General features: G+C 35.1%; 1 protein-coding gene across 1 annotated transcript in view; it reads right to left on the reverse strand.

Moving 5' to 3' along the window:
* The window catches only part of LOC127869751 (intermembrane lipid transfer protein VPS13A-like), a 172,802-nt gene that overhangs the window by 54,131 nt on the left and 102,318 nt on the right, over positions 1-16,353 (reverse strand). The window contains exons 64-68 of the mRNA XM_052412411.1: positions 15,233-16,343; positions 9,040-9,104; positions 6,910-6,934; positions 3,622-3,726; positions 2,143-2,292 (exon numbers count right to left, since the gene is read on the reverse strand). Of these exons, the coding sequence (XP_052268371.1) occupies positions 2,143-2,292; positions 3,622-3,726; positions 6,910-6,934; positions 9,040-9,104; positions 15,233-16,343 (1,456 nt within the window). The remainder of the gene's footprint in view (positions 1-2,142; positions 2,293-3,621; positions 3,727-6,909; positions 6,935-9,039; positions 9,105-15,232; positions 16,344-16,353) is intronic.

Consider the following 16,353-nt stretch of genomic DNA (forward strand, 5'->3'; position numbering starts at 1 on the left):
GTGACTTCTAGAGTGTTCACAAGCTTTTTTTACTATATAAATATAAGAAAACTGCCCCCCCCCCCCCGGCAGCCATGTTATTCAACTGACCGGAACCATTTTTGAACTCAACTCTCGTATCAAGGAAACAAATGTTCTGACCAAATGCTTTGAAAATTGGGCCAAAAATGTGACTTCTAGAGTGTTCACATGTTTGCACTATATACATATAGAGAAAAATGCCCCGCCCACTGGCGGCCATGTTTTTCACCGATCTGGACCATTTTCGAACTCGTCCGAGATATCAATAAAACCAATGTTTTGTCCAACTTTCATGATGATAGGGCAAAAATTGTGACTTCTAGGGTGTTTACAAGGTTTCTCTATAGCCAAATAAAAAAAAATGCCCCGCCCACTGGCGCCCATATTTTTCAACGGACCAGAACCACTTTTGAACTCAACCAACATATCATTAAGACAATCATTTTGACAAAGTTACATGAAGATTGGGCATGAAATGTGACTTCTACAGTGTTTACAATGTTTTTCTTTTATTGACCTAGTGACCTATTTTTTGACCCAGCATGACCCAGTGTCCAACTCCATCGAGATATCATTGGGACAAATCTTCTGACCAAGTTTCATGAAGATGGGACAAAAAATGTGGCCTCAAGAGTGTTTACAATGTATCTCTATAGCCAAATAAGGAAAACTGCCCCGCCCTCTGACGGCCATGTTTTTCAACAGACCAGAACCACTTTTGAATTCATCCAACATATCATTAAGACAAACATTTTGACAAAGTTTCATGAAGATTGGGCATGAAATGTGACTTCTACAGTGTTTACAAGGTGTTTCTTTTTTTTTGACATAGTGACCTAGTTTTTGACCTGGAATGACCCAGTTTCGAACTCAACCGAGATATCATTGGGACAAAGCTTCTGACCAACTTTCATGAAGATTGGAATAGAAATGTGCCCTCAAGAAAATAGACTGTATTATTATGAAAACATTAATAGTCAAACGGGAGTTACTACTGTAAACTTAAATGCAATATTTAGAAGAGTTGTCTCGCATGTTACATGACCTTAGTTCATGATAGTTTACAAGCTTTTTTACTATATAAATATAAGGAAAACTGCCCGTCCCCCTGGCAACCATGTTTTTCAACGGACCGGAACCATTTTCGAACTCAACTCTAATATCAAGGAAACAAATGCTCTGACCAAATTTCATGAATATTGGGCCAAAATGTGACTTCTAGAGTGTTCACATGTTTTCACTATATACATGTAGAGAAAAATGCCCCGCCCAATGGCGGCCATGTTTTTTCACCGATCTGAACCATTTTCGAACCATCCGAGAAATCAATAAAACCAATGTTTTGACCAACTTTCATGATGATTGGGCAAAAATTGTTACTTCTAGAGTGTTTACAAGGTTTCTCTATAGCCAAATAAGGAAAACTGCCCCGCCCACTGGCGGCCATGTTTTTCAACGAACGGGAACCACTTTTGAACTCAACCAACATATCATTAAGACAAACATTTTGACAAAGTTACATGAACATTGGGCATGAAATGTGACTTCTACAGTGTTTACAAGTTTTTCCTTTTTTTGACCTAGTGACCTAGTTTCTGACCCGGCACGACCACGATTCGAACTCGACCGAGATTTCATTAGGACGAAGGTTCTAACCAAATTTTAATGAAGATCGGAAATTAATGTGGCTTCTAGAGTGTTTACGAACAAATGTGGTCGGACGGACGGACGGACAGACAACGGACAAAGACTGGTCATAAAAGCACACCTGAGCAATCAGGTGAGCTAAAAAGCAAGAAGCAAAAAAAAGAGAGCCATTATGAGAAACTTCTAATCTCTTAGTGCACTCACTGTTCACTTAACCACTGCACATCTAAAACTACACACATGATTCATCACCTGTTCTGAGGGAGCTTGAATCTAGCTGTAATCCGTTGTTAATTCTTTGTAGTTATTGTCACAAGGCAATGTTTTACAATAAAATATTGGGTGACACAATAACTACTGGAACCAATACTTTATACCAACTTACTTATATTTGAAACTTTAATTCAGTTGCTATCTCTTGTTATCTCTGAATAGGTTTAGCATTAACCAATACATGTAGATGCAGTTAATTACCTGTTTAGAAGGGACTTGAATCCAGCTGCTATCTGTGGTCAGTTCCTTGCAAATCATGTCATAGGGCGAGGTGTTCACCAGCATGTAGTAGGGCGTGAAGGTCACCACCTTGGACAGGCCCGAGCTCGAGAGAACAATGTTAACACCAACCTGGCAGGATTGAATGGGTAGAGAGTGGTCAGGATGAAAACCAGAAATATTATGAGTTTGGTAACAAAAAATTGCATATTTGTAATATAATAGTCTTATGTGAAACTGTTAATGCTCTTTTATCAAAACTGACAAGGATGGTAAACATTGGATTATTTAGGGTGAACAACATTGAATCGAGAGTGCTTTGTCACAAATGTGACTTGCAACACCATATGGCATTGTTAGTTTTGTTCAAGGGCAAATAACTCAGGATTGAGTGGATCAATTGAGTCGTGTTTTAAGAAAACTGGGCATAATGCATGTGCGTAAAATGTCATCCCAGATTAGCCTGTCCAGTCCGCACAGGCTAATCAGGGACGACAGTTTCCGCTGTAATGTTATTTTGTGTTTAACGGAAGTCCCTTTTTACCAAAAATCTAGTTTAAGTGGAAAGTGTCGTCCCTGATTAGCCTGTGCGGACTGCACAGGTTAATCTGGGACGACACTTTACGCACATGCATTATGCCCAGTGTTCTCAGAACACGACTCAATTGATTGGGCAAATGCGGAATTAGTTCCTTCACCAACCCACTTGCATACTCAGGGGTAGAATCATCAGGGTTTACAGCAGTTTATATAAGGGCTGGACAGAATAAAAACGCACTGTTAAGAACTTTAATTTTGCAAATATCTCAAATTATTAAAACATGTTTGCAAAAATCTTTAGTGCAAAAAAGACATTTGTTCTTGCAGTTTGTGCCAATATCTTAAGATTTAAGAAAACCTTGTTGAATACGTCTGAAATTGGTGCCAACATTTCATGTGGTGTGCAGCTTTATCGTGTATATGAATGTTGTAAACATATAGAATTTTCGGCCAAAATCACAACTTATTAAATTAAGTAATTCTGATGTTTTTCACATTGCCATAAGCCACATAAAAAACTGTCTTTTATGCAATAGTTGAAATTATTTCGAAAAATTGTTTTAAACGTTACTTTTAACAAGATGTGTTTGTGAAACACTTCATGTATGCCCCCCCCCATATATTAGTCTTTTGACCTTGAAGGATGACCTTGACATTGACCTTTCACAACTCAAAATGTGCAGCTCCATGAGATACACATGCATGCCAATTATCAAGCTGCTATCTTCAATATTGCAAAAGTTATGGCCCGTGTTAAAATTTGACGCAATAAACCAACAAACAGACAGGGCAAACACATAAAAAGTCCTGCACCCTGATACTGACGTAAAAGAAACCCCTAAAGCTCTTTGTTTATAAAGGCAGGTAACAGGATTGGGGAAAGATTTTTTTCTGCATTTGTGGATTGATTTGTGTGTATACCTCCCAGACTCTGTTCCTATTTTTACTCTGCACTGTGCCAGAACTCCCAACCACATCCAGTGAGAACTTATCTGACCAATCCCCTTCTCCAATACAAAGGCAGGCCTGAAACAGACCAATCAGAATTATTGTAACACATCAAAATCAATAACGAAACAGACCAATCATATTCTTTGTAGTAGTAAACAAAAAAACAATAGTGAATCTGAACAATCAAACTTCTATTGCTATAATGGAGTAACATAATTATAATATCATTTCATTCAATCACATAACATCCTATCAATAAGACAGCAACAACGGCCCTAGATCACTCACCTGTTCCATGGGATATGGCTAATTTCAAACCCAGTAAATGCTAATCTCTATACAAAGGTACACAACAAATTAAACATTTAACGATTGCCCTTTAATATATATTTTTAATTACTGATTATGCAAAACTTAATATTCAATTTAACCCATGGGTAGTGGATAGGTTTGTCGCATGATTTGAACAAACTCAGCAAAGAACCACTAACACAATACTATACCAGTGACCCTCCTTGCATTTTCAATTCTTGAAGTTTAATGTATTTTCAGCTCTGGTGATGTAAATATGCGCTCGACCAGAACTATTGGAAAAACTCTGAATCAGGGCACCCAATTATCATTCCTGTTTCGTAAAAATCTGCCAAGCACTTAAGGAGATATTGTTGGAATAAATATTTTACAGATGACTCAAGACGGACAAAAGGCAGTCCCTAAATCTCACTCATTGCACAGGTGCGCTAAATATAATTAAACTGTAAACAGCGACTTGATTAAAAGTGAAATTTACAATGTGAATAAATGAAATTTTAAGCAATCATGAATGGCTGTTATGTAAAGTAAACAGTTTTAGTTTGTACATAAATCTGTGTTTGTGTTTTCAAATTTTTCAAGGATGGCTTCTTGTATAATATGACTTGTAATATAGCCTCAATATATATTTTATATATTTTATAGACAATCTCAAATAAAAAGGGTGCCTAACCTGTTAAATAAAACTGCAGTTAAATAACATATTTTAAAATATAATCACATAAATTGCATATAAATTATATTTATAAAAGCATTAACACAATTAGTTGAATCTTGGACTATCATTTTTTAATTTAATAGGAATAAAAAAGGAAAGTTCACTAACATTTCAAATAAATAACAACATACTGCTACAAAACAATTCATGCTTCAAAAAACAATGAAAAACCACACAATTTGCAAGACTTTCATAACACTTAAGTTTTATATTTACATGCAGGATTATATTTTATTATGTACAATCCTGAATACTTTAAAAGCGTTCAATAAGAAGTTCTAATCCAAATAACCCAACATTCTGCTAATTTCATACATGTATAAGGGTTTTTATATATAAAAAACAAGCCAAGTATATAATTAACCAACAGGGGTACATAAAACAAGTGATGTCCCAAGACAGCCTGCTAGACCATTCTTCCACTTAGATAGTACTTTGTATAAAGTACATTTTCTGTAAGTTACATGATATTATGATCGCAAAGACATATTTGACGTCAATTAACTGCAATTATTGTAAAGTCTATGTAAACTTGAAAAAGATTTTTTTAAATTAAAAACAAGCCATGAGAAAATGTCAAGATTCTACATTTTAAACTATAATAAAAGTTGTGTTTGTCAGAAACACAATGCCCCCTAATGCGCCGCTTTTTTGTTGACCTTTGACGTTGAAGGATGACCTTGACCTTTCACCACTCAAAATGTGCAGCTCCATGAGATACACATGCATGCCAAATATCAAGTTGCTATGTTCAATATTTCAAAAGTTATTGCCAAACTTTACTGTAAGGTTAAAGTTTTGGGACAGAATGACAGACAGAAAGAAAGAAAGAAAGAAAGAAAGAAAGAAAGAAAGAAAGAAAGAAAGAAAGAAAGAAAGAAAGAAAGAAAGAAAGAAAGAAAGAAAGAAAGAAAGAAAGAAAGAAAGAAAGAAAGAAAGAAAGAAAGGCCAAAAACAGTATACTCCCAATCTATCGATCCGGGGGCATAAACCAAATCTATTTAGTTGAATTAAATCAAGTTTGAGGCAAGGTCTACATTAAAGCTACCTATACGCAAAATATCAGCACAATATCTTCATCCAAATTAAAGTTATTGAGAATAAACCTTTTATAAAAGTAATAATGATCTTGATCCAACTGGCCCCAAATGCAATCCAACCCATTGTCTGCATGTAAGCTACCTTAAAACAAAAATACAGCACCATACCTCCATCGAAACTAAAGTTATCAAGTGGAAGGTCGCTGCAGGGTAGTGGATATGGTGTCCACCTAGTGACCGGGAGGTCACAAGTTTGATACCCACCTTGCTAGCGTTCTTTAGATCTCCCCATAGACAACAAGTACTGATTCTAGTCCCAGGAAACGGACTTGAGAGTTTTTCAAATAAGTAGTGAGTACTTTAAATGCAATCAAGCTAAAATAAATAGGTTGAAACTGAACCTACCTACACACAAAATCTCCATCCTGACTGAGGTTACTATACGCAAACTCATTATCTATTTTTAGAAACAGTGACAATGACCCAACTGCTCAAAATGCAACCCGTTGCTATGTCTACATGTCAGCTAAAAATATGGGGCTGTTGCATGAGAACGCTAACCTGAAGTACAAAAAGTACAATAAGCGGCACAATTCTGCTTAATTGAAGCTAAGATTTCTAAGCCTTGGCCAGTGACCTAACCTGAAAATTGTGAAGACATGTGTGATTTTGTAATTGAATAAATGTCGAAGTTGCACATGTTTAGGTATTGTTCAGTGACTGTTTATAAAGACCATGGACAAATGTGTAAAGTTATATTTTAATACATGAAGAAGACATAGAGATATGGAGAAATTAAATAAAAACATTAACCAGAATTGTCTTAGTACAAAATAGGTGCATTATTTATCTTAATTGTGGGTCACAGTTATGGAACTTAGACACAAAACCTAACACAATGACCCTTGACATGTGCATGATGCTTCCATTGAATACCTGTAGTAGAATGATATGGAGATGTTGAACATTAACCTTCACTACAGGATTTTGCAGACACAGACGCAGACATTTGTGCAAGTAGTAGTATACCCCCCCCACCCCTATTTTCATTGTGGGGTTGAAACAAGTCAACAACAATAAGCCAGCATGCTTTACAGCCGATAGCAAAATAAGTACCAAAGCAAACGTCAGTGTGCAAAGGAAAATTTACAACTGGCTATAAATCTGTGCCCTGCAACAGCAACATACTTTTCCACTTTGTTTCATTTTTTCACTTTAGGTTTATTCTTTCCCTCCTTTTTTCTCTCCAATGTTGAAGACTTTTTTTCTTGTGTTTCGTCCTTGAAAATAAATTGACAATACATCTATGTTTGATAAATTTACACCTGTTTATTTGTCTTTTTGTTACATTTATATAAATGCAATAAAAGTCATAAATAATAACAACTTTACAATATCAATGGACAAAATGTATACAGAAATAACTTCTGACAAATAAATAATAAAGACAACGAAACTAAACAATTTATCAACAAATAGAACAATAATTGTACATGTAATTACTCAAAGCTGATGAATCTGTATAATTAAAACAGTTATTAATATTTCTTTTTCAAAAATATTTTTTATTTATAAAATTATTCTCCATTTGTTTAACCTTTGAGTATTAACATTTTTAACATGTCAATATAATAACCACTAGTGATTTATTCATACTTTGAAAAGCTGTTATTTTACAGACTCATTATCTCTAAATACAGCATATAATATAAGGGATAACACAGTTATCAATATTAGTTGCAAATAAATAGTGACGTAGGTATGAAGCAAAACACAATACTTCTTTATAGAGTCCTCTCTTTTGATTGGGGATATAATAACAAGAGGAAAGTCCGATAAATTAATGCATTTCATGAGGTAGAAAATTAAATCAGAAAAATCTAAATGCTTTAACTGTCTTCAGAATGTCTCAAGGCAGCACTATAGACTGTGTTTATAGCAAATGTTTATATAGTTCAACGGCAAAGGTCATCGCCCCAAAAGGACTTATTTGTTTGGTTACAGAGGAGAGTGCAAGAATACTATTTAAGCTCACCTCAAAAAAGTGTAAATCTCACTGATACTGTGTTTGAGCAAATTTAATATTAAATGTGCACTATAGTTAATTTCACTACAAAGAAGAGGGCATTAATCTTACATCAATTATATATACAGGTTAATCTCACTAAATGGGAAAAATCTAGTGACTAAATTGGTTTCATCTGAAGATATGACCAATTAAGTTTCATGTTACACTGAATTTTATAATGAAATTAAAATATTCTCAAACTTGAAAATGTAATTATTTTAACTAGATCATTCAATTCAGAGCTTTAAGCTTTTAATAGAACCTGTTCACCATGACTTTAACAAGAAAACAGTTCCCTTTTTTAACATTTTCACAGTTCCTTTAAAACAATGAACTAATTATTTTCATTTTTTTAATCATTTAAAGAATAAAGAGAGTTTCTGATTGGTTCATAGAAACAAGCAGTTTCATTGGTTGTCTTCATATCCTATCTGTGAAGCCTATTATAAGATTATTATTTGAATCCTATTGAAGCTTTTCTTACCAAATGAGTAACACCACAACACCAAGATAGGGTCTACACAAAATATAAGTACAAACTAAAAGAAATCAACATCCACATATTTCTCAAATATTCTTTTGCCTGTTTTAACACATAATTATATTAGCTGACTTCATTCATTTAACATTAAAAAAATGAACAAACATATCACTGTAAACAATATTGCAAGCATTAAATGAAACTTATACATGAGATAAACAAGATTTATTCAATTATATACAACCAAATCAAATTAAAAAAAGTAATATCGATCCATAAAATATGTGACTTAAGTTATACTTTAAACAAACTGCTTGTAAAAATTATAATAAGAATCCAGTTTATTTTTTTCTCACAAATTAACTGATACCATTATTTATTACCTAAATAGTATTATAATGCTTGTCAGCCTCGAGAATTGGAAGAGCTGCTGGATGGAGTTCAGCGAAATTATGAAGTGTTGTGGGGGAAATTTTCTGCCACGTTATCTAAGAAGGACAAAGACCGGACATGGTCAGAAACTGTTCAAACGTGAGTTGAGCATTGATATTCCTTGACATTTTGATAGGGTATATGCACACTAATTCCCCTTGGTAAAGGTTGTATGCAAACTAATCCTACAGTTTCCTACTTGGTCACTTCTCCTCCTAAGTATAGTTGATCTATAATTACCCTGAAAATTAGAATTCATCTATTAAAGAAGTGGATGAAAAGTTATTAATTGGTTTAACATCAAAGTGTATGTGCCAATGGAAATGTGTGATCATACCTTGTAATCAAATCAAACTGCATGTTCCTGGGGAGTGACATCCATGTGGAGTAACGACTGGCTACCTTTTGATAGTGTTGGCTCGTAATAGTCTGATATATTGTATGAATTATATATTAAGTGTACCCGAATAAATTGACCATGTCTACTGTACTAATGTAGACTTCCAAATACATCTCTGAGTCTCCCTCACTCCCACCACTATTTTTTTGGTAAAAAATGAAAGAACATACTGAGATGTATTCATTTGTTAAATTTGTTTAATTTGAAACTTTTGCAGAATAAATAGCGTAGGTGGCAATGAAAGGAGAATAGAAGATGCAATGAAGAAGTGGTGCGATTGGAAGGTAAATATACCTTATATGTTTGTATAGGAAGAAGAATCCATAATGACATGGTAGTTCTATAAAGAAATGAATAACTTAGATGTACTTAAACTTCAATTTGCCGTAAAGCCAATAACAATAACTAACAACTCTACTAGACAGGCCCATGTCAGAAGCATATAACATGAATAACTTAATAGTTTAAGACTCAATCATAAAAATTACTTTAAATATATACAAAAGTTAGAATCTTACTTATTTATTTATACAATTGCTTATTTGTTTCTTTATGCAATTAAAATTAATTATGAATAGAAAGGAGAAAATATTCCTACTCCATGTATATAGATTTATAAATGTAACCATTCAGAGAAGGGAGACCATTTGCTCATAAATTATTTCAAATTGTCTTTTATTCATCTTAGAGCCGGACTATTATGAAAGATGGAAAGAGGAGACGTTATGTTGAGAGCTCCGGGGAGGCAGCTCTTCCCAAAAAATGCAGCTAACAGTCTTGAAGGAGAAGGTATTCATATTGTAAACATAACCACTTGCAAATAAAATAATGATGCAGATCTATCATTTGTCCGTGGTTCATATTATTATTTTAAATTTGCAGAACAACAAAACAGCCTTTTTTCATAATGATGTATATTGGTGACTTTTTCCAGCTATTGTCCTTAGTGCCCAAAGCAAGGCTGGTAGGTGTGAAAGGTGGAGGGGTTGATACAGATACCGGTCCACTAAAAAGACCCATGCAAGAAAATGGTGGGTACAAACATGCTTACATTTCGACATTTGTTCTGTTAATCTTATATTATCAATTTAAATTGAATTCATTTTTTTATTTGACAGTGTACTTTAAATTCAATAATAAATGTCATTAATAATATAAGGCTTAAATTGGCATGGAATATGGCATACTAAAAGGGAAGCAGCCTCATATAATATATCATTCATGAACACAAGTCAACAGTGAAACACATGTTCATTTGTTCATACTTAATAGAAACACAATTATAAACATTTGACGTAATATCTTTTGATTTTTTATATCAGATACCCAGGACCAAGGAGAGGAAAATAAACACCCCAAAGCGAACGGTATGTCATTGTTATATAGTAAAGTTATAAGATTTGTAACAACAAATATCACTTAACTTTAATTGACTGTTGACTAAGTCTTAATAATGAAATAATTACAATTGCCCTTGGTTTCACTATTTAACATTATTCTGATTGGCTAGAGTTTATCATGTGACTGGGCTTTATGTTTCGATGAAGCGATTTGCTTCAACGAGGCGCACGAGGAAATTGACTGTGGGACTACTTTGATATTGATATTCCATGTGCAACATGTACATGGTCAATACTGTGTATTGGAAAAGGAGGCGCTTACTAAATTCATGCGCAAATAAATCCCAAATAATATTGTTGTTTTAGCCAAACCATTGAAAACAAATGCAAAATTTAAATAATAATTGTAAATTTAAAATATCAATTAAAGGAAATATAGTTGATTTTCTCATAATTGAAATTTTTTTATGAAAGGCTAAAAGAAAAGAATAATTTCTGTCCATGCACAGAAATTGAAAAACCCCTTAGTTTCTTATGTTTTTTTGTGTAACAACAAAAAGAAGAAGTTTTTAGAAAATTTGTTTTTGCTATATATAATTTTAGACACTGGTAACGTCATCTCTCTTTACATTACCCTTAATGTCTGAAGTCATGTTTAAGTTGCAAGAGAACCTGTTCCGGTTGCCACCACCCCAAAAAGCACCGCCAGTACACCTTCCAGCAACAGGAAGTCAACCATGAAGGGTTGATCAAATTTTCATCAGTCCCATTATGTGACAAAGCTTTAGCTCTTTAAGCTCTGGACACGTCATGCACGTCTACCTTATTGTTAAGGTCCATATCTCAGGAACAATTGAAGATATAGGCTCTATACTTCCTATGCTTGTTTACTATCATGTGAGGACAACACAACACAAGGGCATGTTTACCTTACAAAAAATTCTAGAGTTTTGCTTCTTTTTCAAATAAGCCTTTCATTTTAAGTTAACATTTTGCACATGCTATATACTTTAAACTTCCACTTGTTCATTATCATGTGGGGACCACAACTCACAAGGGCAGATAATCTCTATTATACTTGTAGAAATTGCTTTTTATAACATTTTCCAGCCCCTAATAAGTGGAGTGGCTGTTCATGGACAGCTCTTGTAATCAATAATAATGTTACGTCTCACTATGTTTACCATCATTAATTGATTGATATCATACAATTTTGTTATGAAAGGTGACATGAAGCATACTTGGAGATAAGCATATGTACACTCCTTTAATGAACACTGATAGTTACTTTTAAAAGACAAAGAAATGCATGAATGATTCATCTGACATCACATAGTATAAAATCAGTTTTATTTGATCCCACTTGCAGATTGTGATTGCCATCATGAAATGATAGAAATTTCTCGCCGTATGCTTGAAGAGAGCATCAAGAGAAATGAGCTGCTTAGGGAAATCAGTACTTCACTGAAAGTTACAGCATTCTTGGACGACTTGCTGGAGCCTTCAAATTTTTAAAAGCAATCATTTTATTTAAAGTTTTTGAGTTATTTCTTGAGTATGTTGTACATGATTATTCTAAAGACCCTTTCTTTTGTGGTGTATTAAGTTACGTTGAGATTGTAAACAATTCTGTATTTCTATTACTATTATTAGTTCATAAAATGTATGACACAATAAAAAAGCACATTCTGTTTAGAGACCATTGTGATGTGTGATGATTACTTTGAGTTATAACTGTGATATAGTTGTAAATGTGATATCAATTTTGTGATAATATAATCTTTATTGTAATGTGTATATGGTGTGAAATTTATGAATTTGTTATCGTTAAATTCTAAACAAAACTAAATTGATTTTTCAAAATATATATATATATATATATATATATATATATATATATATATATATATATATATATATATCATGCAAATAAGATAAGAAACTAAGTATCATAATTGAATATTTCTTTATTATCACATCCACATATCCATATCCATCTGATCTTTTGAAAATGTTTGTTAATCGATGTCATTGCATTGAATTCTTATTTTTGTTTTTAAATGCTTTAAACATAACTATCATATTGTTTTAATGTTGTACACAATGTTTATAAGTTAACCTCATGTATTAACTTAATTGTTTTGTCTCTTTTAACTGTACAATACATTGTTTTACTGTTTAATTGTAATGTGGTCCTAATAAGGTTGTGTATTTTCCCATTGTTTAATATTAATAATAATAACATTTTATTAATATAGTGCAAGACATGTGTTTCTTTTAATTGTCCATTTCCATATTCTTTATGTAACACTCATTCCTTTAAAAGTGCAATAATGTTTACATCCTAAATGATTAGGCGTGTGAACTAGGTCAAGGTTCAATTTCGACCAATCAGCGCCAACGTTTATGGTCAACGCCGTTTAAGCAGGTGGGGTAAAACCCGTACTTAACGAAACCGCCCTTATAGTATTCATGCTTACTTATGTATATAACGCTTTTTAACAATTAAGTTAAATGTTAATGCGATGTTAGGTATGCACAGATGTTTATGCCCCTCTTTGAAGAAGAAGAGGGTATATTGTTTTGCACATGTCGGTAGGTCGGTCGGTCTGTCCGTCCACCAGATGGTTTCCGGATGAAAACTCAAGAACGCTTACGCTTAGGATCATGAAACTTCATAGGTACATTGATCATGACTCGCTGATGACCCATATTTATTTTCTGGTCACTAGGTCAAAAGTTACGGTGACTCAAACCAGTCAAATGGTTTCCTAATGATAACTCACGAACGTATACGCCAAGGATCATGAAACTTAATATGTACATTGATCATGATTCGCAGATGACCCCTTTTGATTTCCAGGTCACTAGGTCAAAGGTCAAGGTCACAGTGAATTGACACAGTAAAATGGTTTCCGAATGATAACTCAAGAAAGCTTACGTTTAGGATCATGACACTTCATAAGTACATTAATCATGACTTGCAGATGACCCTTTTTGATTTTCAAGTCACTAGGTCAAAGGTCAAGTACACATTGACAAAAAAAAAGAAATACAACTTAGATAATAGGAAATTAAACTTAGTATGTTTTTTATATGATTGATATTTTTAAATGTTGACCTTTGTTGGGAATAAAGTGTGTATACTTTGAAAATAAACTGTAGTAGTAGAAACTAATTATTTAATTTCGACTAGCTCCGCTAGTTGTACAAGATACCTGGAAATTTGTGCAAATGGACTGGTGGCAGCACCCGAAAATAAGACCACAGGTTCTTGACTAAATTAAAAGTAAGTTGAGATAATTTGTGCAAAGTTTAACTTTGATTGCTACATTCGAAGTTCAAATTTTGCGACACTACTGATTGAATTCGAGCCTGGACAACATGTTGAATGTTAACCATTCGCCCAGAAATACTTTGACATACTTTTAAGCATAATTAATCTGCATTCAAATTTGATCTATGTAAACTTGATGGAAATCCTAAATAAGATTGGGGAAGATCGGATGAATATTGTTCGAATTAGAGCCGAACAACATGCTGAATGCTGAAAATGCACTAAGTGACCATATGACCTAGTATTTAACACTACATGACCCATATTTGAAACTGGCCTATATATCATCCAAATTCAACTTTTGACAAAGATTGGTGAAGATCAGATGAATACTGTTCAACATAACATGTTCCTTTTTCCAAAGGGGCATATAGAAATCAAATAAAACAACAAATAATAAACTTAATGATCTATTTATTGGCTGCTACTATACTTCATCCAAAACAAGTATCAACAAGAATACGTCTCAGATATAACATTTAACGAAATGAGTGAATTATGTAGAATGCGTATGAACATGTGGTGAACAAAAATGAGAAAATCAGTGCTTAATTTTTGATTGGTTTGCATTTTATCATTTGTTTAAATAAAATGGTATTCTCCTGTCCAAGTACAGCCACATATAATGATATCAAAATTCAACAATGTTTACATTTAAAATTCAACAAATGTCGATAAATAATTAAAAAATAGTCTGATTGTAATTCCGATACAATATGCACAGCAGATCTTAAAGATAATCAAATTTGTTAAAGATAGGTGGTACATACAAGAATGTGAAACGAGCCCACGGATGGACATAATAATTAAAGTGCACAACAATGAAAATTGCCCCTTGTTAAAATAAAGAGAGTAATTGACAAAAGATTACTAGAAAAATCCTTAATATTAACATTAAATAGAGGTTGAAGAAACATCTTTCTTTATGATTCACTGAAATCTTTTAGAAATATGAAATTGAACACTGAAAACATTTACAATAATAGTTTAACAATAACAAATAACTTTCAACGAGATGTAAACAGTCGTTAAACTGCTGGACTACTGACATCCTCAGTCGAGAGCCACCGATCACTGAATGTTTCGACCCATTAATCTCGATACATTCTCCTGGTGGTGGGTCCGCAGGGGTTGATCAATCCCCTACGTGTCAGTAGACGGCTGCCAGCTCCTCTCTTCTCTCCTTAGCCAAAGCCATCTCGATGCTCTCTCCGCTGCATCCCCAAGTCTGTTGACCGCTCGCTTTCTGTCTCTTCCTGTCAGATCAAGTGCAGTGAAAAGTCTCCAGAGAGAATTTGACGGAAAGCCTCGGACGCCGACCTCCACTGGGAATGGCCACGTGTGCCACCCCTTCTCCTTGCATTTCCTATGCAGATCAGCATATTTTGCCGTTTTCCTCTCCATCGCCTCATCACAGCGCGACTCCCAAAGGAACTGTGAGTTCAACCATCACCAGACACTTGTCCTTTGCCGACCAGATCACCATGTCGGGGCGTTGTGTTGTCTGGACTACACTTGGGAAAACCAGCCTTCGTTTCAGGTCAACAACCATCTCCCATGACTGCGCACGATCTAGGATCGATGCTGCTTGCGTCTGCTGCTTCTTGATGGTTTCCCCTTCCTTTACAAACTGCATCTTCCCGGTCTCTTTCACAGTCCTCTTCTTACGCCTCTCCCTTTCCACTATGTCTGCCAGTTCTTGGAGGACCTTGTCGTGTCTCCACCTGTATCTTCCTTGTGTAAGGGCTGTCTGGCAAGATGATAGTGTATGTTCTAGCGTGCCTTTCTTTCCGCAAAGTTGGCAGGTTGGGTCGTCACGTTTTCCCCATCTGTGAAGGTTTGCTGGTGAAGGTAGCAGGTCGTAGACTGACCTGAGCAGGAAACTGATGCGCAGAGGTTCGCTACGCCAAATATCCGCCCATGTCATCTTCTTTCCTGTAGTCTGCCACTTTGTCCAAGCACCCTGGCACCCCATTGCCACTGCCCTTATGCCTCGATCTTCTTCTTCGGCCAGACGTACCTTTGCCTGGACCATCTCCCTCCTTGTCCTACTGTCCGCCTTCTTCCAGCTCCTCGACTCCGCAGCGCCCAGACCTTGTGTTCCCACTGCCGTTGTTCCCACAATGTCTTTGTGTCGCAGGCGGCTCTCGGCTTGCGCTACAGCCTGGCTAGCGGACCACTTTCTTCCCGTCCTGGTCTCAACACCTGCTCTTCGGACCATGTCATCCCTTGAATCCTTCAGCGTCATGACAAGTCTGGCCTTTGCCACCTTGTACTCCTCCACCAACGAACTCAATGGGAGCTGTAGTTGATTTGATCGTCCATAGAGCCCAATGTTGCTGAAGCTGGGTGGTACGCCAAGCCACTTTCGCAAATGCCTACTAATGGTTCTCTCCAGTCCCTCCACCACTGTTGTTGCCACCTCATAAAGCATCAGTGGCCACATCAGTCGTGGGAGAAGTCCATTCTGGAATAACCAGACCTTGAATTTGCCAGGTAGTCCACTTCTGTCAATCTGCTTCAGCCCTTCAGTGAGCTGGTTCTTGATGCGTTTTTCTGTCCATCTTAGAGTGT

The sequence above is a fragment of the Dreissena polymorpha genome, chromosome 2, assembly GCF_020536995.1.
Source record: "Dreissena polymorpha isolate Duluth1 chromosome 2, UMN_Dpol_1.0, whole genome shotgun sequence".
Taxonomy (NCBI): domain Eukaryota; kingdom Metazoa; phylum Mollusca; class Bivalvia; order Myida; family Dreissenidae; genus Dreissena; species Dreissena polymorpha.